We start from the raw sequence: 27,548 nt of genomic DNA, 5'->3' as shown, positions 1-27,548 counted from the left end.
CATTGTCGTGCTACAGATGTTTGATCATAGCCACATGTGGTGTCATGTCTCGTCTGCGTGTCTTTGTGAAGACACTACTGAAAGACCCTTTATGTAGAGCTTGTGAAGAGCTTAAGACATAACAGCATCTCAGTTTTCATCTAATGGTTGACATTTCCCCCGAAAAGACATCAGATAAATTCGTCATTGGAAGAAATCATGTTCGTGACAATTTGAACGCTTTTAAAAGACAGAGAACGGGGACTCAAACCCGTCAGCTGACATGTCGGGTCAGCTGAGGTTTATAAACTAATTAGAGTGGAATCTGTATGGCACTGTACGCTTGTCACCCCGTCACACATAGGCCAAGTTCATTCAGGAGTAATTTAATTGCATACTCTATGTCCGAATTATTCTTGCTCCAGCGGCCACATTGTACGGCGAGGACAAACACTTTTTATGTCATGAGGACAGAAGCAAGGATTTTGGACGAAACGTTCTCTTCCAAGTTGCGGATCATTGAAAGCGGCAAGTTTATGAAATAATAGGAAGGATTAGTGACGCAGGAGGCCGGAGAACACCCTGAAAACCCTCTTCACCACCCCCAAAAACACATTTACTACACCGTGGAAATTTGCATAAGTTGTTTTATTCATAGTTGTTGTTCTTTTTATATTTCTCTTTTAATTGTTTTGTCTTTTGTTGAAGTGGACATCCCATGAAGTCAAGCCTGAAGCCCTTAGCTGGGTTGTTTGCACATCACCCTCTGAAACTGAAAAGAAAGGGCAAGAGGAGGAGTGGAGAGGTTTTTTTTTTCTTTTTCCTCCGTCTCTTTCTCTCACTCTCTCTCTCTCTCTATCTCTCAAACAGCATCCCAACTCAACCTTTCTTTTCATTTTGTTTGAACAAAGAGTGTACCTTACCGTATATTTACACATCATACTGACTGACTGTTTAACAATTCCCACTTAGGTAATGCAAGGAAGATTGAAGGTTTCTAGATTTGCATCTTCGTTTTTCATGTTTTTCTACAGTCTTGTTCTCCTTTTGATCCACTTTCTCATCTCATGCTAACTTTGTAGTGAGATTTTTCTGTGTCGTCACTGTAATCATCAGCATCATCATCATCATAATCATCATCCTTTTCATCCCCATCATCATAACATCACAATCACTGTTATTTTATTCGTATAATTCTTTTCAATAGATTCCTCTCTGACAACTGTACACTCGTACACAGTGTTTGACTTTTATATATATTTTTGGGAATATATTATTTAAACCTAAGAAAAGAGGAACATAATCCCAAAGAAAATATATTAGTATCCCAAAGTAACAAAATCATGCATGTTTTAATGTATTTCTCCATAAAAACAAAAAAATAAAATAAAATAATGTAATGTAAATGGATGGGATCTGGTTTATTTACAAACTGATCTTGGCACTGTTTTTTGTTGTCTCTTGCTGGAAACTGGAATGATCATAAAGAATACTTTTGACTCTACCGAGCATAACACTCCTGGTAAGATAAGTCAGTGACCCGCTGTAAAAGGCAGGTTAGAGAGACATATTCTTTTTTTTTTAAGCACAAAAAACATAAAAAGGAAGTGGGGAACAGAACAACATTAGAGAGTCAACCAGGGGGAAACAGAAATAGTGTGTAAAAAAAAAAAGTGAAGAAAAAGAAAACATTATTTCACTTCAGCTTTAGACTGTGGCAGTTTCCTCTTTTAGGCAGAAACCCTGTGACATCATGTCGACTGACATTTTTTTTTTTTTTTTGCCCCCAGAAATACAGCCTCTCTCTACTTCTCATCAGGTGCGCTCACTGGTCACCATTGTTGGGGGTGAAAATCCAAAAGAGAACATTGTTTCTGTCAAAATTCAAATTGTGAAGCAGCATTAATTGACTCAGGCAAATAAATTGAAAGGAGACAAAAGAAACCAAAAACCACCGGCACTACTCAGTCTCAGGTTCGGCAGGCAGGTAGGGGTAGCTGTCTAAAATTTCCAGTGTTGCCTTGTCAGACAAGTGCTTGACTGTCGATCCGGAGATCTTGTGTGTGAGCAAACATAAGGTTGTGTGTTGGTGTGTGTGTGTGTGTTTGGGTGTCTCTGCATACTCATATTCAGTGCAAACACATTGGGTTAAAAAAATCCCATCTTCACCACGGCCCATCATCTCTGTTGTTTCAATTGAAATCTACAGAATTGTCAATCCCTGACCATCTCACTACTTCTCTCCTTTGCAGTTCCCTCTTGCACATCTTCAAAGAGATAAACCGTCGGGCAGGCCGATGCGCCTTTTCTTTATCCAGCCCACTGGCGGGCTGACTGCTGCCAAGCAGCCCGCTGTACCCCCACCCACCCACCCCCCAACCCCCAGCATCAGGTCCTAGCACAGCCCAATGTACTTGAGATTGTTCTGGATGATCACGTCCGTGACAGCGTCGAACACAAACTGGATGTTGCTGGTGTCAGTGGCACAGGTGAAGTGCGAATAGATCTCCTTGGTCTCCTTGTTGCGGTTGAGGTCCTCAAACTGCCGTTGCACATAGACGGCTGCCTCCTCATAGGTGTTTTGACCTTTGTAGTCGGGGAAGCACACTGTCAGAGGAATGCGTTTGATCTTCTCAGCCAACAGGTCCTTCTTGTTGAGGAAGAGGATGAGCGACGTGTTGGTGAACCAGTTGTTGTTGCAGATGGAGTCAAACAGGCGCAAGCTCTCGGCCATACGGCTCTGAAAGAGAGAGAAGAAGAAGAAGATAAAAGAAAATCAGACTACGATCAAATGATTTCACAGCCAAATGCAGTATTTACTTTGAAGCAACAACCCAAGTCAGCCCAATCTATCACACTATCAGATCTCATTCAGACAATTGAATTCACATGATTTAGCAAAACCCAAGAGGGAAAAGTAGAGCGTGTAAGGTCACGGCACCATTTGAGGATGAAAATGAAGACAAGATACACGTCACAGATACACTTGACCAGCCAATGGGACGGCTTCTGTTATGTCAACAGAGCCTTGAGACTCAGACAGTTGAAGACCTGCGTTTGAACTTTCCCATTCTCCTCTAAAACGGCACATTACTTCTTTTACCATCACTAAATCCAAAATTGTACATTGGTTAGTCATAGTGTGGAAGACTTAATCCTATTCGTTACAGAAACCTCCATAGAGAAGAATAGCTGATAAACTGGCAATGACTGTTTGTATGAAAATGTGAATGGATCTTGTGGAGACGGGGACAAAGACTGTTGACAGACAGGCTGTTTACACTGAGGACAGACAGGTTTGACCTTATACAGTGTGTCATAACACAATCACTCATCCTGCGGGACTTCTCAGGGCTTATAGTTGAATGATAAGAAAAATACTGACTTCTTCCTCTTAGCGTCCGCCTCTGTGCTAATGGGGATCATTTAAATGCTTAAAAGCTACTTTATTCTTTCTCGGTAGTACGACCAGATTATGTGTCCCAGTTTTTTTTTGTTCTCTAAAGTTAAATAGAATTCTAAGATTTATTTCACAACTATATAATTGAAATCAGTAATGTCTGCCGCGTCCTTCAGACAAATTAGCTCATACGATGCAGTAAATGGAGCATACGGATGAGTATCTGCAAGACTTTGCCATAAGAAAAGAAATATGGGCCTCACCTTCGACACTATGCCGTAATTAAAACGTTTTATGCCTCCATCCCAGCGACAGATGAGGCCAGGCGCAATATATTAATGTTCATGTTGTCCGTCCATTCCATTGGACACAATATTTCAAAGGGAATCTTTTATACTTTGGTGGTCAAAGTTCAAATAACAAGGTCACTGCGACCTCATAAAACCCATTTTGGGCCATGACTCAGGATTCATAATTCGTTAATCTCACACAAACGTCTAATAGAACGAAATGATGGAGTAATGACATTTTAAACTCAAAAGCTTCGCTGTGACATCATCATATTTAGCTATATGCTGGATATAACAAACATCAATTATTTTGAATAGAAATGTTCAGATAGTATTTGAAACTGGGTAGAATTTCCTCATTTGATTTGCAGAAAATATTGCTGGTTCTGTTGCAGAAGAAAAGAGTCAGTGTGTGTGTATGTGGCATGCATTTGTGTGCGCCCTACACTTTTTTTTTTTGCTCATGTGAGGGTAGAATGTATAAGAGAAAATATATAAAAAAGAAAGTTGAGCTGTTCATGGCAGCTGCTGGCATGTGGCGACTGGCCAGTAGCTTGTGACTGGGAGGTTGTCTGATAGAAGACTGCTGTTTAAAAGGTTACGGAAACAACATGATGCTCTGAGCAAATCACAAGATCTGCACAGCATGAAAAAAGATACTGAGGCAAATAGTGGAGGAATTGACAATCATAGTGCAGATTCAAAGCAAACCCTGATTATTCAGTGGTGTAAGTGTACTATTTTGGGATAATGATGAAAAGGCACCAGTTATGAGAGAGCAAAGTTGTGTGTAACCCAAAGATACAGCTTCCAAAATGATTTCAACTTCAGCTAATGTGGTTTAAAAAAAGGAAGTTACCATGGTGAATTATTTATGTCTACAATTAAATAATAATGATGTTTTCACTTAGTAATAATAGCAATACACATTGGTTGCAAGAAGCTCTTTGGATATGTTGGTTGGTCCCTGTTAATAGAAGACATTTTCTAAGCAGTCTGATAAATCTGAGTAATAGAAAATTCCTCCCTAAAGGAAGCTGCTACACATAGTATACCAAAAACACAATAAACATAAATTGACGTTTGTTTGAACCACAATTGAAGAAAACTAGCCGCTGGATAGGAACAACTAAAATGAGACACCACAGAGAGAAGGGAATCAAAACAAATTGCATAAGCGTGTGTCTGCAAATTCTGTTCAACTCCTGTTAAGACGACACTTTCTTTATCCCTTTCTCCCACATGTGGTCACCCGATAAGATCGAAACATAAGCTCTCCTTTCTGTATGAGCATGTGCCCCCGGGGACTGAGGCTGGCCGCTAAACATTGTACACTGCACAAAGTTATGTCAGGCTGTTTGACCTCGCTCCTCCTCTTTTCAGGGAGTCAAAACAAGAGCCCAGCTGCGGCGAGAGGATTGCAGGAGACAACCAGCTGAGCCCAGGGGGTCTCTCGTCTCTTCACCTGGCCGCTGCGACGCTCGTACAGTAAGCGTTTCTTAATGGGGAGTGAAGGGAGGGGGAGGACGGCACCAGGGGCGCTAAAGCACGCAGACCCCCCTCCTTTGCTTCAGACATCCACGGATACAGATACCTGTGGCATACACACACACACACACACACACACACACCGCTTTCCCCCTCGCCTCCTCCTGTCAGAGTACTCCAGAGGCGCAGGCCTTAATTAAACTTAAGTATTAATGAGGAAGTTCAACCCAGTGTAATTGCTTTGTTTCCCACAAATACAAATCACCTAAGTGTGCAGCCACTCCTTTGTAATTCATCAGGGTTCATTTTAAATGTGTGATTTGCACTTATCCAGCGAGATTATTTGTTTCCATTTGTCACCATGTTATTTTCTGCTGCGCCTGAGAATTACATTGTTCAAGGTGCTGCTTTTCTGTTGTATTAATGTGTCTGTAAATGCAGGGGTTGGACGTGAAACAAAGGCTCACATTTGTTCTATATTTATTCGTTTGTGAAATGAGCATGATGGAGATAATTTGATATCAAATTCAACAAGTTATGACACAGTAGCTTTGTCCAGAAATCTGTCCATCTGGTGTGTGTATTGTTAAGGGCCCAAGGAAGTGCAGTGTGCAATTTGGTGCAATTTGGACACGTGATACATTCAATATTAATAAACCTAAAATAAATAGGCGACCAGCACTACTCTCTGGCGTTGGCAGCTGCGACGTTTACGACAACAGCAATAAAAAAACGATGATCCAGTTCAGGATTCTGCGTACTGAGTCGAGCTTCACTGAACTATGAATGAACAGGCAAAAAAAGATCTTTGTGCAGCAGCGGTGGTGCAGCTTCAGGGTTCTGTGGACTGAGTCTAGCAGCCGGTCTCAACTTGCTCTGGCTCAATAACTGCAGGACACTTTTACAGTTTTAAGAAAGGAAGCTGCAACCAGCATCACCACAGGCCAAGCAAACAGCTCATTCCTAGCAGGCAGGTTTAGAACAGGCACTGCACTAGTTAGAGATAAATTCTATATGTACAGTCGTTGTAGTTGCAGACTGGAGGTTTGCCATCTTTTTAACATCGCTTTTATCATTTATAAATGAAATATCCCGATGATATAGATGAGGAATTGATACCTGGCTGAAGATGTACAGTCAGATATGGAAATTATAGGCAAAAAGCATAACCTGTTCTTTTCACTCGTTGTGTCTTTGAGCTATTCTGAAAATCTCCATTATGTCATATGGACTGATTAAATCACACGATTGTAATGCCTTAATCCATTAGCCAGTGAAAATGCTGTGTCTGAGTGAGGGGAAAGATTCCTGAATGCATTTTGGAGACACAGGACTGATAGTGATTCTGATGTTGTCTTTGCTTTGATTTATGACAGACTCGGTCCTAAAAACATGAAATTACATTAATTAATGTTTGACTAACACAAGCTGAAACAATCGTCAACCTCATATTCACATATTCATGTCACATACACACAGAATTCATTGCAGTCGCTCAGCCGCAGCTATAAACCTGCACTGCACATTCAGAAAAACGTGCCCCCAAACACACACGCACGCAAACGCACACAATGCATGCACATATACAACTCGCATTGATTCTCTCCAGCGCTGTTGTTTGTTGTACAGCCCCCCTCCTCCCTTTCCCTCTCCTCCCCTCCTCTCCTCTCCCCTTCTCATCCTCCCTTCCCTAGTCACAGCTCACTGTCAACAGCGCAGGATTAGGAGCATTTGACTGGCCTGTTGCTAAGCAACAGTAACCATGGCAACTGATTCATTATGAAGACAGGGATGGGACAGGGAAAATGCATCAGGGAATGGCTTGATGGGCAAATGTTGTACTGTAATTTTTATAGTTTATTGTCAGGCTTGTGTGAGCTGGTGCATTGGAACTGAACGGGCGTCTGTCTGGTTTGTGATGGGAATTTCTGCATTTGGGTAATGTTTAATAGAAGAACAGACATGTATGTATGAACAGATGTGTTTCCCGTGAGTTAACTTACACTTTACGAATGTTGCTTAAGGTAATAGATGTTTATGGCTTCCTCCCTTTGATGTCACTGGGCAAAGGTTTCACTGCAGGGGTCAGTCAAGGTGTCTGAGTAGATGGGTGAGGGGATCTCTGTCATGTATACAGGACTGGGGTCTTTTGTCTTGTAAATGAAGATAAGGATCTCGGAGACAGATGGTTCAGGCCAGAAGTCACTCCAGGGGGCTGGGACAGAGATGGAGACAGGATGTCTGCCCACCCTGATCATACATCGAAGAGACTCATTGATAACCTTCTGCTCCTCGCAGGGAGGGGCCTGTAATGTAAACATGTATTGATTCTCCTATGCTCTTTGCTCATTGATACACCTCACGCTAGGTGATGTGTGGGGTGAGTCCACCTGCAGGTGTTAGAATTGAACTTACCGAGAGACAATGCATGACTTTGTGTATGATTAAATAGAAATTTCCATGACAGGTTCGACTAAGTTTGGTCTTTACGTGTGTGAAGCTTTGAAGATCACAAAGATGACCACTGGACACAGCAGGCTATCATTATAAAAAACGACCCATTCCCTTTTAAGGAGGACCATCAAAGTATCTGAGACGTGTTTGTGTACATTGACAGTGATTGTTTTCAGGAGCCACTGATCTACAACTGATTAATGTCTCCATATTCCTAATGACAGTGGTGATTTGTCTGTGCCATTCGGCTTCATGTTGTATTATTTCCCATGAGATAAGAAAATGTATGGAGCCTCTATTCAAACATGCTTTTCAACATATACTCCTCAGGATTCACAGATGTTCAGTTCTGGAAGGTCTTTTAACCAGATGTCACAGTGTCATTGAGTCGAAAAGCAAATGTTACTGATGCAGGAACATTATTACCTCCACTGCTGAGGCAATTGAACATATTTACGGTTACAGCTCCACTGAAACAATCCAGGAATCGTAACTGTAATCAACATAAATTTAATTGCAAAAGGAGGAATTTTAACACTATTTAATCTGCTACGAAGGACTCTGGAGCTGCTGAGCATGCAAAATGAAATGAAATGGTCTAGTTACTATCCTATTGGATCTCCACAAATTAGCCTGTTTGTAAATAGACAGCAGGGACCTGTGTTTTTTTAGTCTGTATATTCTCCCCATGCAGTCTGCATCAGTTGGACCAGTTTGCACTTGCACTGTTCAAAAACTATTAAAACCCTAGGGCCACAGGGCTCAAGTTAGGTTCTGAGAAAGTACCACGGACACTGACCTGTTGCCTTTGATTGTTTAGAAACGAGTTGAACCGTTTAGTAAAGAGATGATGGACATTAAGATCATTCAGCTTCTTAGATAATAGACAATAGATGTAGCTGAAACATATAAAACGCTGAAATCTTTAAAAAAAAGATGCATTTTTGAGGTAGGGTCCTCTAAGTCCTTAGATATTAAATGTACTATGGCTACTACTATGACCACATCCTACTACCATGTTCTACATATTGCATCTATATACGAACTGAAAATAATCTAGAGAGCAGCTGACCTCTGTTTTCACTATGTTGATCACAATTTTCTCAAAGCACTTCATAACTACTGAAGTCAATGTGACTGGATGGTAGTCACTGTTCTCCTCCAGCTTGGTGTTTGGGAACAGATTTTTCCAGATGGTAGGAACTGGATGCAAGTCCAGAGTTTTCTGGTGGATGAGGCACCGGGCCTCTGCCAGCTCTTCACTGCATGATTTCAACAGAAGGCCAGAAGTAGTGACTGGTCCTGCCGCCTTCCTGGGAAAGATGTGTGAGAACAGTGTCTGTACCACACAAGTTTGATGAGCTGATTTTTGCGAACATTTTGCTATTTCAATGTACCATAAAAGTAATTTAATGAATTGGCCCTCTCAGAACACTGATACACCTTTTATCTGGAACCATGTTTGTCCTGGATTTCAGCGTTTTAGTGTTCATAGGCATTAGTGGGTTTGGAATTTCTCTTTCCTACAAGCCATCCTTAATTTGCGGTTAAATGGAATTCTTGCATAACCATGACCTGGATGACTGAGAATCTGCACTAGCGAAACCAAACATCATGTAAGCCATGCAAAAATATATATACAGTCCACTCATACAAACGTTCTTCTCTTTCTCACATTGTTGAGCATGGAGAATCTAAACTGTGTCTTAGGAAACAGCTGTTCAGCCGTGTTGTGTCAGCTGACTGCGGTTATGGAAGTGGGTGGTTCCAAAATGCAGACTTTCACTTTTTCTGTAGACATTGAAGTAACGACAGCAACATGTTGTACCTGCAACAGTAACATTTAGATGAGGTGTGGACTGAATATGACTTTGAGTCTCACTGCACTGTGTGATGTGTGTGTGTGGCCAGATGTCCTGTATAGCCTCTTTTTATATGCCAGTACAGCATTCCTTTCATGAGTGAACATTATGTCACAAATGACTTCAACATTGCAGCCATGAAATGTGTTCAGAATTTACATGTAATGTGTGTTTTGTCGCTTTGTACATCCAAGCCACACCCATGCAAGAAAGTTTAAAGAAACCATATCATCACTATTAATGGTATTCAATCAGCTACATGATTTCATCAGTAATTTGGATTTAATCTTTTTTGCTTAAAGCAAAGATAGTTACACAATAGGCCGACAACGATTTCAGGATGTCCTCCACCCATAACTAATGACATGCTGGGATTAGCTCCAGCTTCTCACCCTGAATAGATTAAGTGGTTACTAAAATATATGGGTAATCATTTAAGGAGTTTCCTTCGACCTTACGCAAGAAAAGCATATGACTGCATGTGGACAGCATCCATCTTGTAATGGGGTTTAACACTGTGCATGTGTGCTCATCACAGAAACTCAGGCGGTTGCACTAAGAAACAGACAATAATGCCATTCATAAAACACCTCAAAATCCATCGGAATCTCAAATGTACAAAATGCACTAAATTGACTGAGGGCTGATCAACCAGACCAAATGTCAGAATTAAAAGGAATGCACCATGGATTAGAAATATTGAACTTGTGATTCTTTGCTAATCAACACTTCCTGAGACTCTGCAGCAGGATGGCTGCTCCAAATTCAGGATGTCTTTCTTTCTCCTTCTTTTGATCCCTCCCATTTTAGAATAAAAAAAAAAAGTTGTTTTTTTTCCTTGTACCTGTGAACTCCCATTGCTACACAGTGCCTCCGATCTGCTAATTCTCACAGGTACAGACTCACACTTTATTCTGTGAACTCAATTAACACCATACTGCATTTTTCCTCCTCAGACTTTATTTTTAACCTATAAAACTAATTGATTTCATGTTCCAGCCTGGTATAATGCACACCCTGTTTTATCCGGGAAACCCATGCATTATCAGGCCAGTTCAATTACAGGCATAACAAAGTTTCCTCTCTGCTCAAGCTATTTTTAGTCCACACTGTATAAAGACATCAAGGTGACCCTGCATACTGGAACCTCTTCAGGTTAAAAAATGTAATCATGCCTGTGAGGAAAAAGAGAATAGCTGACCCCTCATAGTTGTCCTGGTCAGAAAAAGGTAAAATATTATCTAATGTTGACCTTCCATTATCATAAAAGAGCCTTAAACAAACAATTGCTGCCTGACTATTCCATAACACTCGGATAAGAAGTTGGATATGCAGAAATATTTCAAATTCCATAACTATTAAAAGGAGATGGCACTGACCACTCTTTATTCAGACCGATTTAAAATGGCTGATGATTGAATGCATTCAACGATTTCAACAAAATAAACTCACTCGTGACCACAGAAAAACAGCTTTCGACAAGGTTAAATTTGGATTAGACTTTCCCAATTGTTTATTATCTGAGTCAAGGTTTGTATATTTAGTTTTTCCAACAAATTAATACAATGAATCCAGTCAACAGTCTATCTATGCTGTTATTAATCTTTACGAGAAATTATATATTTAGTTATTCTAGGTTTATGTACTGTAACTACTGACCTTGAATTTAGGATAAATTATTATTTTCAAATTGAACTAGAGCTTTAAATCTTCGCATCCTGCTTAAGACCTGTTTATCTCAGCATCCACTTAGTTGAGTGAACTTATACACATTTGTTGTCAATTTCCTGCTTAAAATGATAAGAAACTGAAAATATCATTTTCTTGTCTTGATGTCTTGATTAACTGCATCGCATCCATCTGCACAGGAACACAGACGTACTCACACACGCAGACACAAGCACGCACCCTTCAGACCTTCCGCTCTTTCTCAATTTCCCGAGAAAATAAAACTCCCCCTTTGTCAGACTCCATCTTAAAAATTGAGAAAGTATATTATCTATGTAACCACAGCAGGTTGTGTCGTAGACGGGGATGCACAGAGAGGAAGTGAAACAGTACAGTATGAGTAAACAACAGTGAAAGTTAGGCAGAGCGAATATGGAGCGCATAGCTTACTGTTATTTAAACAACAAATAATGCTTCATGTTTGCACATTTCTGAATTGTGGCAGCAAAACAACTGGTGTTGAGGCTAGTTTTGCTGCAAATGAAGGACAAAACTGTGGTCCCTACACTGTGCCTGCATCATTTTGACCAGGATGAGGACTGGAGGATGTCAAATTGTAGAAGAAATCCTACCCCTTTTCATATAAATGCTTTTCCAAGAATGGAGAGACTGGCTGCAGGCAGAGAGGAAGTAAGGTTATTTAAATGTTTTGGTTGACAAGGCATCAGTTCTTTGAGTTGACAAATGCCCCGTGGGATTACATTGCAGCCGCGTCGCGGTTGGTGGTTATAGTGCTCGATATTGGACTCATTCCAAACAGTTTCAACCCCATTAATCATTTAGCCTCCTCGCCAAAAAAGGGGTAGAATAAGGTCCAGGTTTAAAAATACTGGAATTAACTTTTATAATAGATTTTTCTTACCGTCTGGTTGTCCTCATAGAGTTTGAGGTCGTAGCCACTCAGCTCGACACAGAAAATGATTGCAGTCACGCCCTCGAAACAGTGGATCCACTTCTTTCTCTCTGAACGCTGTCCACCCACATCTACCATCTTGAAGGTGAGCTCCTTGAAGGTGAACTTGTTCTCCACAATCCCTGTGGTCATGTCGCGGGATCGCAGGATGTCCTCAACAGTAGGGATGAACTCAGTTGCAGAGATGCGGTCCAGGTCATTCAGATAGTAGGCAGTGTTGTCCTCTAAATGGTACTCATTAGATCGTTGAAAGCACTCCTGGACCCCTGAGTCAGCCCACAGACGCTTCATGACCCCCTGCAACTCTGAAGTAATCTCTCCCTTGCTCTCAGCTGGCCCTGTGAGGGCAAAGAGCTGCACGGCATCGTAGGCGCGATCAGCATTGTGAAAGTCGATCTTGAGGGTGGTGAGGGCCCGGATAATGCGGGTAAGAGAGTCAATAGCATTGTACAGAATGAGGGGCTTGTACTCCTTGCATGCCTCCAAGTTGAAGCCACCACTGTGGATGATCTTCATCTGTTTGACTATGGTGCTCTTGCCTGAGTTGCTGGTTCCCAGCAACAGTAGCTTGATCTCACGCCGCTGCCGTTGACTTTCTGAACGCAAGTGGCGGTCGATTCGCCGTGAGCGTCGCGCAGCTTCCTTCTCCTCCGAGCTCTGACGGCATCCCATGGTCCTCCACCACGTGGTGAGCACAAAGGAACTCGTGCTGCTGCTTGATGTGAAAGCAAGTTATAACGAAGTTAAGTTTAAGTTTGTGGAAGAGTTGGAGAGGGGTTTTAATAAAGGTAGAAGCTTACTGGGGAGGAGGCTGATACAAGTTCACAACAGACCAATTTTAAAAAGAGACAGGAGAGTCACCACACAGAGGAGCGACTAAGGAGTATTTCATTCTTTTTGTTCAGGGGCAGTCTGTGAGTACTGTGTGGGCAGAACCCATGCGGACTTGTGGGATGCCAACACAACGCCTGGCACCCAGGTTGGACTGCCTGCTCAATTCAAGGTAGCTGGGGTTCATAGCAGGGGCTCCCCCTCAGGAACAGCTCTGGAGGAGGGCTACAAAATGTCAGTAGAGAAAGTGTTTGGACTTGATGCACATGAAAAGCAAAACCCCCTCACTCTCCTCCCACATGGCTATTGTGGTGCGTTGCCCTTGTTTGGCTTCTGCAAACATCCACTTCAGTCCGATATTTGGCCAGTTTCACTTGATCTTCCTGATGAAATCTTTTCTGGTTCTTCTGTGGTGTGATTTCGTCCCGACAACTCAAGTCCTCGGAGTCTGCCAACATAAGAAGACAGAGAGAAATCATTCACCTACATGTTTGTATGTAGTAGTATTCACTTCAAAAAGCGAGATAATAATGTATACCATATGTGGCTGGAGCCAGAGGAAAGTTAACCTAGCTTAGCATAAATCAGCGAAAAATAGCTTGCATCTCTCTCTTCAAAATCCAAATTCACTCGGTTTGAACCTTTTATAAACTGATACTTTTTGTAAAAATGGTAATTTCAACAGTTTGAGAGACTTGACCTGCTGACCCAAAACTGGAGTTGAACCTGAGCCCGTCGGGACACACATTTTGACAATTGCAGACCGAGCTGCAGACCGAGCTGCAAACTAACCTGAACCTAGCCACCTGCTACACTCTCCACAGAAGTGCTTGGTAGATGGATTAACCACATGTAGCAATTTTTCCAGTTCTGCTTGTAAACTAATTAAACGAACAAGAGAGGCTAATTGCCTCCCGGTTTTAGCACCACACTGAAGACGTGACATCAATCTTCTTATCTCGCTCTTGGATATTAAACACATTTCTATTTGTGAACTACTAGTGTAATAACAACTTCAAAACCAAAATACCAAATATAATATTTAGTAAACGGATGTTTGACATTGAAAGGATGTACATTCACATGGATTCTGACCTGCACACTTCCCATTCAACCACTGCTATGCTTTGCCTGTTTCTGTTTTCACTACCTCTTCCGATTTCTGCTGCCAACAGTCACACACCCCTTCTCGCTCCATCTGCAGTCCTGTGTTACCATAGACTCTTAGCTTAAGTAGATTTCAGTTGACCACGCCTATCCATTTAACACCAAACGCACGCAAGCACGTATGCACACAAACAGACACACACTCATTATATACACAAACAAGGTCAAACATATGCATAGAAACAGGCAGAGGAAAACAAACTCCTTTGTCCAAGGAAAATGGTGTAGAATATACAAGATGACTGTGTTTCCTTGTAACCAATAGCATCTCCTGCTGTTCACACAACAGCCCACTGCCTCTGACTGTCCTCTCTCTGGTGGACATAAGATGAAATGGTTATTTACTACCACAGTGGAAAATAACAGGCTCAAACCGGCCTCTCATAGTTTCATACCGCTGTAAAGCCCCTTCTCCTTACCCAGACATCTGTGCTGTTATCCTCCAGATTCCTTCTGATTCACACTGTGATCAGAAAAATAATAAACCATGTTTCTGAGAATATTCCTGATCCTGCCTTCATATATTAGCTTTTCAGGAGGCAGCACTTTTACTTGGATAAAACAAATACTGAATGCTAATACGTTTGGGGACATGAATTCTAATAAAATACAATATTTTACTATGTGACAAATTTAAAGCAGAAACAAATTTGGAGCAGTGGATGCCTGTGGGATTCTGTGATAAATAGATGCACATTGAAACAGGCTGCATGCTACTGGCTGAGTAACAAATGTGAAATCATACTGTGGCCTAGTTTTGGTGGTGAAACTCTGCAGACCCCTCAGATAGAAAGATAGATAGATAGATAGATGGAGAGAGTATTTCTCAGGGTTGAGGTCCAGTCTTCAAAAGACTGAGAGGACAAAGAGTAGAACAAAGCCATAACAAAGCATCACAACACAAACCTGACTACCCTCTCAAAATGGCATAGCCAGCCAAACCGGTTAATGCACATCACCGATTTCGAGGGCCAACCGAACACATGAAAGCTGCGTGTGAAGTTTTTTCCAATTTGCTTTTTTTTCCCCAGAAAAATATGCAGCACTCGCATTTCTACACTTTTTGAAGTTTTACACCACTTAAGATAATGGCTAAGGAAGTCGAGCGCCGGCAGTGCAATATCGGTAAATATTATTATCACATGAAATTCGTATTAATTATTTTTCATGCTAGTATAGAGTATAGAAGAAAACGCAGTCTTGTGGTTACCTTCGCCCTAATAACTGGAGCATAACTCAGTGGGATAAAATGCCTGGAACTTTTAAATTTTACAGAATAAAGAAACAAAATTAATTAATTAAAACGCCTACAGGATGAAAACATACCTTATAACAAATTACATAGTCTAGTTTAAAGTTGCAATATTCCTTAATCAGGATTTCACATGAGGCCTCCAGTGTCAAAATACATTTTCAGGCTTACCTCCTCAGGCCTAACTTGTATTTACCCTCATATACGTTAACCCATCTCCGAAAAAACCACCCGTGCTATCGTGCAGTTGGCTCTGGTATAAAGAAGAAGCGTGTCACTTTAAGAGTAAGTGAGTGGAGGCAGAGCCATGGGGGCCACCGAGAAAGAGGTGCAGCATCTCAATGTATCATGAGGGCTGAGGTAATGTGATAGCCGAGATGAGACTGAGTCCGCTCGCTCTCCTGCCTTTTCCTTTACAGCTTTTGCTGCACAGCGCTCTCCCATGTGCGTACCACCTATTATTTAGTTACCAAGCTGCAAATAATTACAACCATGCCCTTTATTAGAGATGAGTACATGTAGTCAGTGTTTCTGTTGTATACCGCTCTCACTGCGGTTGTTGAGTCCACAAAGATGCTATTAAAATTAGAGTCAATCACATACGATTGAGGGGTGATTTGAATCCATCAGTGGTTGGATGTTTTCGCTCAGACAGAAATCTAAATCTGCTTTTTAAAAGTGTGTTTATAGCTAGCTAAAAAGAAAAAGGACGTACTTGTGTTTAAATAGTGTGGATTTTCCTATCCAACCCTAAGGGGATAAAGTGTTACACTCTTCGGGATGTCAGTTAACAAGTGTTTTAATCATTTAATCGAAATCATGAGTTTTAAAAAGGGGAAATAAGCTCAGTTTTCTGGTATACACTCATCTGTATGAGACTGAGTGAACGCAAATATACTGGTTCCACTTCAGAGCAGTTATTGTAAAGCATATATATACAGTCAAGTCAAGTGTACAGTTGTACATTGAGTTGTATAGCAGCTATTTAAAGAGCTATACAAGCATGTTAATTGTACATGTTGGTGTGAAATCAATCTTCTGAAACCACATGAGTTAAATCAAATTAAAGCACATCCGAGCCCAGCTTGTACGCAGGTGTGTCAGAGATGAGGAGGAACAAACACAGAAGGTGTTTTATTTCCATGAATGAAAAGCAAAAGTGTGCGACGTTAAAAAGGAGGGAGAAAGGCGCAGGTGTCCTTTTAGTCATCTTGTCATGGTTTATGAATGAGGGGTGCAGGTGTGTTTGTCAGCGCCGTGGTCAGCGGGCTTGCATTTCAAGAGGTATCGGATGAGGTGTTCCAGTGAGAATAAACCTGCAGTGGACAGGCGGCAGGAAGAGCAGTGCTCTCCACAACATCTGCCAGTCAACAGGGGACCAGCGAGCAATCAAATTTCCCATTTATGAAGCACTTAACCAGTGCCCATTTACATCAAAACTAACCAAAGCAAGAAAATGGCCCATTCATCACAACTAAGAAGGACAAAGACTTGATAGCAGCGACCAGGGGATCGGCACCTGTGTCGGGAAAATGACAAACACCGCTACTGTTAAATTACGTGTTCTCATTCGGCTTTTCAGAAATGCACATGTGCGGCCAATTTAAATGTGACCATTCACAAGAATATTGTGCTCGGAAAATGTGCAACTCTACTGTAATTCATATCCATTTGACCGATGGGTTAACAGGCCTGCTGAACTCTGTGTGTCACCATCATTCATCATGGCTAGAGGAAAAGCTGCTGGGACCTGCCGGCGCGGGCCCCCAATAAATCCTATTGGACGACAGAAATGTTCAAATGGAGAAGAGGTAGACGATTCCTCCACCCTTTTTAGTTTAAGAGCTTAGCATTAGATCCTTGCAGAAGCAGAAAGTGCAATGCTATCTCAATGACGGATGTCTGCATGGCATAAAGAAGCATTCCAGTCCCTGCAGCAAGCTAACATACAGTACATGCACAGAGGAACTAAAACTGCTCACATGCCTTACGATCAGCTGCACTGTGAACTCTTTCTAATCCAAAGGCAGCAGTTTCAGTAGCTGGAGGGTGGTTTCCTGTTTCCCCTGGCTGTCTGACAAAAACAGGTTACTGAATTACTTAAGGCTGTCTGGTCAGTGTCCATATACAATGTCAGAGTCTTACTGGGATCTAGTAGACTGATTTCTTACAATAATATCCGAAACCCCAGGAGTGAAACAGTAGCTAATCCCTAAATCTGTACTAAATCCTGCTATTGTGCCAAGATTAAGCAGTTAATGAAACTTTGATCAAACCTCTGGGCTGTATCAGTTATTTATGAGCTCTAAGACGGCTGTCAAGTCCAGCCATATGTTTTTTTATTTAGCTGTGTATTCATATTGTTGTTTCCTAAAATGTAAAATATCTTTCTTTGAAAAAAATGTTTTTTAGATAAATCAACAGATAAAAATATGCTCAAGCAAATAAGAGAAATTGCTGGAACAGAAAGTTTCCCTGCCAAGCAAAGACGGCCTCTATAAGCGAGATGGCTGTAGAGACGCTATTCATTTCTGTGGTGCCACAGAGGCTGTGAATAACCAAGGCATTAGTGAGAACGTCTGAGGTCATCAATTGGCGTGCTCTCCTCAGCTACTGTCTCCAACTGCTTTTACTGGCCACACCAGTCATTGATACGGTCACAGACTGTTTACTGTAGACAGTAGCCAGAAAAGGCATTTGACCAAAGGTTGACGGTTTGGTTACGAGGAAAAAAGGGATTCATGGAAAGCTTTGATTCTCAAATGACGGCATACATAACAGAAAATCTAGTAAACCGATGTTTTGGCCGACTAATCCTCTTTCGCATTGACATGATTGTTGGCATTCTTTCCACACAGGGCAGTGGTTTGAAATGTGCCAGGGAGGAAGAGACTGTGAGGAAAACAGAATGACGGTGGATACATCTAGATCAAATGAAGTGGATCTGTGCCTGTGTATGAAACTTTGGGGCGGAGGGCAGGGTGACATTGACCGGTATGTGAAGGTCACTTGGTGCTGTGGTGAGGCTACAGCGGAGCATTGGCACTGCACACCTGCTAAAAGTTTTGTGAACATAGAGTAAAGCACATAACATGGTAGCAAATAACTTTATAGCATTGAAGGGGGTTGAGAAAAAAAACTGTGGTATTGACACGGGTGACACACTATCAGAAAATTTCCGGTTGCTGCTGTAAACTGTAAACTCCTTTTAGAAAGAGCACACTTAAGTTTCGTTGTAAAAAATCACAAGATAATTTCTGTGGGAGGGTACATTTGTGCATATTGATATATGAATGTTAGCCGTGCCTGGTTGGTCATTGACATAGCAGTAACAGTCTGGAGCTGTTTAAATATTTAATCAGGAGCAGACATGTTATAGCAGCTCCTGCCTTTTCAATAGAGCACTGCAAAGGTAAATATTCCCATGACTTGTAGCTTTCAGAGTGCACATCTTGATAGAAATCAAGCCCACTTCAGTATTCTTTTGTGCTTTGTGATTACTGAACCGACAAATTGAACTTCCATTAAATTTACCTGCAAAAAAAGCATTTAATTTTTTCAAATAAAAAGATTACCAACAAAATTGGAAGTAAAAATTACAGGAAATAAATTATTTTAGGCAAACAATGCATTTGGAGTCTGTTAAGATCGAGCGATTACATTGATTAATGCAAAAGGGCAAGTCTTTCATTAAGAGGAAATATTTGATTTTACTCTTATTTTAAAGAAAAATTCAATTTTGAGTTGAAGACATGAGGTTTCAATCATTGCAGTAGGATGCTTCACACTGTGGACCATGACATCTTTGTGTCTGATGGGCTACACATGACACCAATCAAGTCTTTAAAGCTCAAACTCACTTTTAGCTACTCTGCCTGGGGGCATTGCATTTTTGAGGGAGGTTGATACTCATGAAAGAAAATCTTATAATACAAATACAATTTGAATTTGGACATTACACGGACCTATAATATGTGGGTGTGATGCATTTTGTATAAATAGCAACTCTTTAATAATTCATTCATTATTTATTTACATTAAAGGGATTTTATTTAGAGATGTTGTCATATTTATGTACATCAAGTGCAGCCTCTAAAATGGCCAGTGTTGAATCAACACCTCTCAGAAAACACAACTAGACATGACAAAGGAAGGATTTATTGCAGGTGTCTTGTATTGTATTGGACAAAATATAAATTATAAATTAGTGATTCACTATATTTTAATTGGTTGTCAGTAATAATATTGACCAGTTTGATGAATAATGAAGAATTTAATTAGAAGGATAATTATTAATTAGAAGTTTATATGAGGGGCAATATTGTCATTAATATATTGGATGATTGTGTGTATATTTATTTATTAACATTCTGAAGATTAACCAGAGCGTTTCTTATCACCAAATAAAAATACAGCTACACTGCTGTATTGATTAAAAAAACATTTACATTCAATCTCAAGGTGGAATCTTTCAATCTAAAATAAGAAGACAATATTGAAAAAGTCCCCGTGGACACCGATGACAAATTGGTTAGATGCAATGCAAGCTGTTACATAATCCAATCTAATAAGAGACTACATGGTTTAATCATACTCTCTGGTTAGTGTGGTGTGTCCTGCCTTAAAGGAAAAAAATCAGTTCGGCGAGAGCTATTGGAAAGAAGGAGTGGACATGTTAACAGTCTGGCTTGGTTTGATTATATCTGGCAGCTATTACTCTACATGATATGAGTTAAGATGGAAATGGCTTCTTTGGCAATTATGATCTTATTCTGTTAAAAATAAACAGGGAACCGACAGGGTTTTAAATTGGTGTTTGTGATTCCTTTAAAACAAACAAGTGAAGGTATCTTTAACTGATTAGTAAATGTCACAAACAGGATGAATATTTTGTTCCAGTTTCAAAGGCCAAAGACAAAAACTGAGATTGACTTGAATCGACAGTCGTCTCTTTACCAAATAAAGCCAGTATTGAGTTAGCAGAACATGCAAGGCAGAAATCCGGCCGCACAAATCAGATCATGTTTATGGAGAGATTTCTGATTTGCCACAGCAAAAAAGGGGAATCTTTAAATTATAGGTTGGTGATCTGCAGGGCACGGCACTGAGTGGTTTTTGTGTTTAATTTTTACAGTCGATGTGCTGCCACTATTATGCTCTGGAATCTGGGACAAAAACCAGACAGTCAATGTCATGCTTACAGCGGCAGAACGATCAGTACAAAATCACCCCAATGAGAGTTAGTAACACAGATTCCGTAGATAACAGTGCATCATGTGATGCGTCTGAAAAATGTACTGTGTGTCTCGTTGCATGTAATAAGCAGAATGCATGCTCCGCTGTGCAAATCTCAGTGGAACACAGCGAAGTATTCCAACCTAGGAGGCCTGTTTAGATGAGTCAGAGCTTTGTGGTCGTTCTATCCTGCGTCAGAATCAAATGAGATATAGGTTGCAGACGGAGTGATCTTCAGCACTACTCAACCATTTGTACCACTTTGTGCAAGATTCGCCATATAATCATAAAAGAGCCACGTAAAAATGCAGGAAACACTCATTTTACTATGATAAACCAGTCTATCGTCTAAAAACCTAAAAAATAACAAAATAATAAAAACCTGTCTCCTTGTATGTCATCTGTTCCTGAGGAAAAAGATTGGACTGTATAGCGAATACTGAACAAGCAGCGGGCCTCGTCATTCAGGCCAGAGAAGAGATGCTAGTTAACCACATTTATGCAGTGAAGACACATTTAAATGGGCTGTCAGAGTCTCAAGAATGAGCTTGTCAGCAACCGTGTGTCTGGGATTGAATAAAACTCCTGGGGGAGGTGTCTGAGAGCCACCGATGGCAGAGAGCACCTTCTCCTTGAAATTATGAGTCATTGTATCTAATAGATTACGCAGGATTCTTGTTTTAAATTCATAGTGAGAACATCAGGGGATTTTTGTTCTTAGAAATTAGCTGTTAAACTCAGAATCCCCTCAACTCAGCTATGTGTATGATAAAGAAAACTACTTAAACCTGCCTGAAAGAATACTTTTGATATGGATCACTCTGTGGTCACTCCTCTTTTAGTATATTGTTGTTTTGCAGCCTCCAGGTTTTACGATAATTCAGTCTCTGCCGCTTATTAACACCACAAGCAGCTTCTTACAGTCTCTTAAAAGGCAGAGGAAAGGCAAAGCATTAAAATGGTAGACCGACAATATCAATGATTTACTGGGGAAGAAAGTCTAACGTGACGCAAACAGATCTAGAGACCAAAATGGAGCTAAAAGTAAGTGGTGTTGATCAGGTGACCAGAATTATGACGCCAAATGAGTGCTAATGTTTCGTAAGTAGACAAATTATTTTTCTTAACAATTTCATACAAAAGTGTGTGTAGCTCGCTGTGTAGCTAAAGTCCATTTTTGTGCTCCCCAAATGCAAAAAAAATATTTTAGCTTTAACGCACGATATGCAACTTTGACCACTAGGGGTCTCTCAAACAAAACAATCATAAAAGACCTAGTTTGATTATGTTGTGAAGAAGTGTGGGATCATGGGAGTTTTAGTCTTTATCACCACCATTAGGCCCAAATCATGCTCATGGAAGAGGTAATGTATTTAAGTTTTATTCCTGTTTCGCAGCAAACCGTATTGAATAATCCTGATCCACTAAGTGTGACTAATGCCGACTGGCTAACTGGCTAGCAGCCAATATGTAGCAATTAAAAGGCGACCAAAATTAAATGTCCCGTTCCCCTGAATAAAATTGGGGATTTCTCTTGGTTTAAACATTGTTGAAAACATTTTGGATAGCACAAGTCAAAAAAAACATTATAGAGGTCTAGTTGTTTTTAGACATTTGAATGAAGAATTGTTTATATTATATCTTTAATTGTTCTTGTCTCTGGACATCTGTAACATGCAAAGACACATGTAAAAATTTGCTTTTTAAACTCTTAACTTAGCTCTAAAAATTGTTTGTTCAACATTTTGTGTTTCCACTTCCCGACATGCTGCACTGAATGCAGGCTTCTGAGAAAGATGCCTGTACACATGTGAGGACACTACTCATTCATTACGGAAAACAATGATGGGCAGTGTTCTCCTCTCCACTCCCCCAAAACAGTGGGCTGTTTAGAGGTTGGAGATTGGGTGGGGGCAGAGCCTCTGTACGCGAGATGCTTTTTTGCGATAATGCTCTGTTTAACGTTCCTGATCTCGATGGCTGTGTTCCCCCTGCTCCAATCCAGCGGGTCACACTGAGTCACAAGGCCAGCCAGTGATGACAATGGCATGTTTGTGCGAAGGCCGAGCTATGGGCAGGCTGTCTGATGTGAAGGGATAAGATGGCACAGGGTGGACATGCGTGTGTCAGCCTCTGGCTATCTGTCTGATACATTTGCTGCTGATGAATGCAGACGTTTTTCTGCTTTTAAAGAATGAACTTCTGTTGTGCAGTGTATAATTTGTGAATCTCAAATATTCAGGTTAGTGCTATAATCATTCTATTCTACATTCAGAAATACTCCAGTGTGATCTTCACTTTGGTCGTGATAAGATCAACTCTTTATGCAACAGAGGGTAATTGTGGGTAATGGACACTTTCAGGCTTCAACCCACAGACGTGATGTGCAGTTGATTCGATAACTGGAACAGGAAAAGGAAAATATCTCATGCTCCAGCAGATGTAATTAACCCACTTGATCCATTACCACTATTAACGTACAACGAACGATGAAATCATAGTCCAAAATACTAAATTAATCTATCTTTTAATCCAAATATGTATAATCTTGCCGTTGCCAATACCCCAACAGACAACAATGGTAGCACTGTGTTCTGTTTACATAAGGACTGTGTGAGGGTAGGGGACAGATATGAGAAGAATTAGATATGAGAAAATGTCACCTGTTCAAACAGGAAAAGGTAATTTTACTTCTTGTGAAACACTGGGAATCAGAGTGGACTCCTCTACAGGACGACAATACCCCAGACAGTATCATGTTCTATTATTTATTGTAAATAAGGTAACAGCAGAAAGAAAGGACTGTAGAGGTCACTGACACACATGACCAACTTTCCAATGTAAAAAGCAGCTCTGCACACCGTCATCAGTACACAACTCTATTTTGGCTGTATTCCACAAAACCTGTATTATTATGACCGAATGCAATACACACTGCATGTTGGTATCCACGTACACGCACACAAACACACACACACCTTCTTTCTCTTGTTTATTTCAGTTCAGACCAACATCCCTCAGTGGGTAGTAGGCCCTTCCACTCCCTCATCAGCCCTCCTCCTCCTCCCTCCCCACACGGCTACTCCACCACCTCCTTGTTGTCATATGACCGCTGTTATGTGTGTGCAGTGGAACACAAAGTTGCTCTGTTAGTCCCCTCTGCTCTGCCCTCTCTGATTTGAGTGCTGGAAGTAAGGCTGTCTCACTCGCTGGCTTCAGGAAAACAGACAGGCCCCTGTATGTCACTACCAGCAAAGATTGGAAAGGAGGCCAAAGAGGAAGGAGAGGGATGAATTGAGCTGATGTTGTTTTATGTAACACCGAAAAAAGATAACTTAATCCTTACTCATTCACAGAGCCCCTCCCTAAGATTTGGTCCGAGCCTTCCTCGCTGTTGCTTTAAGTCAACCTTTGTTAGCTAATTATTATTAGTCTCCACATCAGCGCGTGTCTAAAAGGGGAGGCTGCCAAAAAGTGTCTCCTGCAGCCGTTTGTGTGGAGATGACACTTTGCCCCTGTACCTGCCGAGGATTAGAGACCCACAACAAACACAAATGCTGAGCCAGCTGAATAAGAGCAAGGCCTTGTCTTAACACACAGTGACAAAGCAGCTGATAGATGCAGACTTAAAGGACACATACTTGCTTAATAGGATATTTCATTGCCTTTGCATGACAATCAGTCTTGATGCTGATTCTCTCATCTACTGAAGTAAATGTGTAAGTAATCTGTGATATTTCTGTGACTCCTTTTCCAGGAAATAAATGACATCTCAGATTAATCATCTTATTAACTAGGCTGCCGTGGGAGCCTCACTTGGCCCCCTTGGTACTTAGCTGTAATAGAGCTCTGTCTAATTGTCCAAATCAGCCGTGTGCTCACCTACAAGGTTATGGATGGCTAAAAGTGCACCTGATACATTGGCCTTCCGCCGTGCGAGAGCTGCTGCCTCGACAGCCGCTGTCACTTTAAAACCAAGTCGGTCCCTGCTGTCCCCTGCCATTATGTCACCCGGTGGAGTGGATGTAGCAAGTAACAAAAGAGGAGGAAGGAGGTCAACTCAGCGTAGGTTTCGCCACACTACTGCTCTCGTTTTGTACATGCATAAAGGTTACTTGAGTGGGAGCATACGGCATACTGCCATTTTAAAAACCAAGGGCGTCAGAGACCTCAGAAAAATTTGTATCACTTTTGAAATTTTACAGCTTAAACAAGAGGCACGAATCAGATGTTAACGCAGCTTGCAGGGCTGATTGAAGCCGTTGTCTTGGCGCACGTGCCCTTCGTTTGTTTTACGATGGTAACCAACCACTGAATCAGCCTGTAGTAGTTCATATTGAGAAGAGAACAAGATCTCAAGTGGACAAAAATCTTCTAAAAGATTCAAAATTGGGGACGTAAAACAGTCTTGCCCACAGAAAATGTGTTGTTATGCGTCTGATTCTGGACGTGGTATTATGGGCCACTGTTGGTTTTTCTTTCAGTAACTGACATGGCAGCAACTTGACACGTATTGTCTCTCAAGACGGCATCATGAAAAATTTAGTGTTTGCAGATTTTGGATACCACTTTATCTCAACACAAGCTATAATTCTAACAATATTACATTGACTGTACTAACCCCAATACACACATAGAGTTTTTTCAGTCATTTCCTTCTTGATTTTAATGAATTAGATTCATCGATATTGGTCGTATAATCTGTGGAACTGATCGGAAATAGAAATAAAGGATAAAAGAAATGATGTACAGTAGATGCATCTTTGTGCCTAGCTAGTTGCTGTAATATGGTTTGTATTCTGTAAAAGCTACTTCATCTGAATTCCAAAATGTGAAGCAATGTCTTGAGTAAGAGGAGTAAACCCAAATTCAATCTACCCGTAGAGGCTTATCCCAATCTGTCAGCATTTGGCTATGACAACGATCAATATTCCCATCGGGCTTTTGCTTTTTGCTCACAAGCCCCAAAGGAGCAACATTACAGAAGATTCAGCAAAAGTAGGACTCTAATATTCCTGATAGATTTTTTTTTCCTCTAGTGCTCAAGAGGAATTTATCCACCATCTTTGCCTTGATTCACAGATGTCTGAAGGCCTCGGTGTGAGCGGCTGCTGGTGGATCACAGACACATCCAGCATTCTTTCTATGCTCGGAAAAGCACCGTCTTCCTACACCCATGAAATTATCACGGCCTTTCCCCTTTTCTCTTTCATCCAATCTGATCCAAATCTTCTCTTCTCCTTCTTTCTCTCGCTTGCTCTCTGCTGCATCAACCTCCGCCCCTCTGCCCCATCTGCCTCCCTACTGTTAAACCCCCCCAGCCCCTCGACCCCTCCCTGCACTGCTCCTCTCTCTCTCACAAGCATGTAACACAAACACACATACAGTACACACAAATACTCATGCCCTCCCGATGATACACAACCGATCCCAACCCCCCACTGGGAGAAAAAAATCGATAATGCTCCGTTACTAATATGAAATATTGTAGAGACAGAAAAATGTCACAAATCATCCTGTTTAGGCTGCTGAGTAATGACCACGCTCGGCTCTCTTCCTCTTCCCCGCTCTCACCATTAAGACATGCATTCACAAGCAGACACAAACAGCTGGACACAAATGAACCGAACAAATCCCAGCTTTAGATTATTAATCATTGTCAATATAAATTCCCTCCCATCGAACGGCAGACGACGAGCTCCGCTGGCAAATCTCACAACGTTCCTGTGCTGCTGTCGGGCCACAAATTTTGCCCGCTTATCCCAGTGCCTGCAGAGCCAGGCTCCGTGGGATTTGTGCACCTCCCACTGCACATTCACATCCAGTGTCTCGTAAAGCCAGTTGTAAGTACTGAACACCTGATTGTGTGTGTGGTGGTGCTTTTTACGCTCTCATTTCCCCTTTCATAGATTATGGACACACACACACACACACACACACACACACACACACACACACACACACACACACACACACACACACACACACACACACATACATGTGATGCATCCTCTGCCTGTCCTACATACAGTAATTACATGAAAGCAGCACTGCATTCAGAATGAAGAATCAAGGATGCTCTGGGGAGATGATGAGTCAAATTGCAAGATAGCAGCGTCCGTTGGCACAGAGCTAGGAGGGTGGAGGAGGGGACTGGACAGGCTGCCTGCCATGGTGCCATCTCTGAACATCACCTTCCCCATTTCATCAAGAAAACACACTCGCCCTCCCCAGAGCTGCTGTAATGAAACATCTCACTCCTCACAGGCAGGCCCACCTTGTGGTGATTACAGAGAAATAAAAAAATAAAATGAAAAATAAGCTGTGTGAGAGTAGTCAGGCTTACCGTGTTCACAAGCCAGCATCCATTTACAAAAGGATACTGCAGACAAGCCCTTGCAGGGAGAGAAAAGGCTGTATGCAATCCACCTTTAGTCCTGCTGCTTCATCTTCATTTCTTCCTCATATTCAGAGGAGATCTCTCTCACACACACACACAAACACAGACACAAGCATACATCTCTCTTCCAGCACCCCTCTTTCGCTGTCTTATTAACGTCTGTGTTCTATATCCTCTCTTGTTTGCTCCAAGGCAGTTGAGACACTGCAGCGATGGGGGTGGAGGGCGTGTATATATGTGTGCGTGTGTTTGAGTGTGCCAGAGACAGAGAGGCAGAGCTAGGGAGTGCAGGACAGAAATGGAGGGAGGAGTCAGCAGGGATAGAGAGCGAAGGGGGAAATGGTCAGGATTAAATCATGAGAGTAACAGAGAGAGAGAGGGAGAGAGGGAAAACAGGCTTTGATGGGTTAGCTACAACATCCAGCGTATATTTATTTCATGCTGGAATGATAAAATATACATTGGCCATTAAGGAATCTGAGCCTTGCTGGCTAGAATGGAGGCAATAAAGTGAAGGGATCTGTTTCTTTGGGTATTATATGCTTGCTG

General features: G+C 41.4%; 1 protein-coding gene across 1 annotated transcript; it reads right to left on the bottom strand.

The window, feature by feature from the left end:
• Window positions 1-609: 609 nt before the first annotated feature.
• Window positions 610-27,275, bottom strand: gnaz (guanine nucleotide binding protein (G protein), alpha z polypeptide). The gene is made up of 3 exons (XM_034601935.1): window positions 26,946-27,275; window positions 12,064-13,393; window positions 610-2,719 (listed from the first exon to the last, which is right to left on the bottom strand). Exons 2-3 carry the CDS (start codon window positions 12,784-12,786, stop codon window positions 2,375-2,377), a joined length of 1,068 nt encoding a protein of 355 aa, XP_034457826.1. The 5' UTR covers window positions 12,787-13,393; window positions 26,946-27,275; the 3' UTR covers window positions 610-2,374.
• Between the last annotated feature and the right edge of the window lie 273 nt (window positions 27,276-27,548).

Source organism: Hippoglossus hippoglossus, chromosome 12, assembly GCF_009819705.1.
Source record: "Hippoglossus hippoglossus isolate fHipHip1 chromosome 12, fHipHip1.pri, whole genome shotgun sequence".
Taxonomy (NCBI): domain Eukaryota; kingdom Metazoa; phylum Chordata; class Actinopteri; order Pleuronectiformes; family Pleuronectidae; genus Hippoglossus; species Hippoglossus hippoglossus.
The sequence above is the reverse complement of the archived record's forward strand: the minus strand, read 5'-3'. Positions and strand labels throughout refer to the sequence as shown.

Coding starts and splice junctions, on each gene's coding strand:
- gnaz (XM_034601935.1), bottom strand. CDS start 12,786: ATGGGATGCCGTCAGAGCTCGGAGGAGAAGGAAGCTGCGCGACGCTCA. Junction 2,720..12,063: donor TCTATGAGGACAACCAGACG/GTAAGAAAAATC, acceptor TCTCTCTTTCAG/AGCCGTATGGCCGAGAGCTT.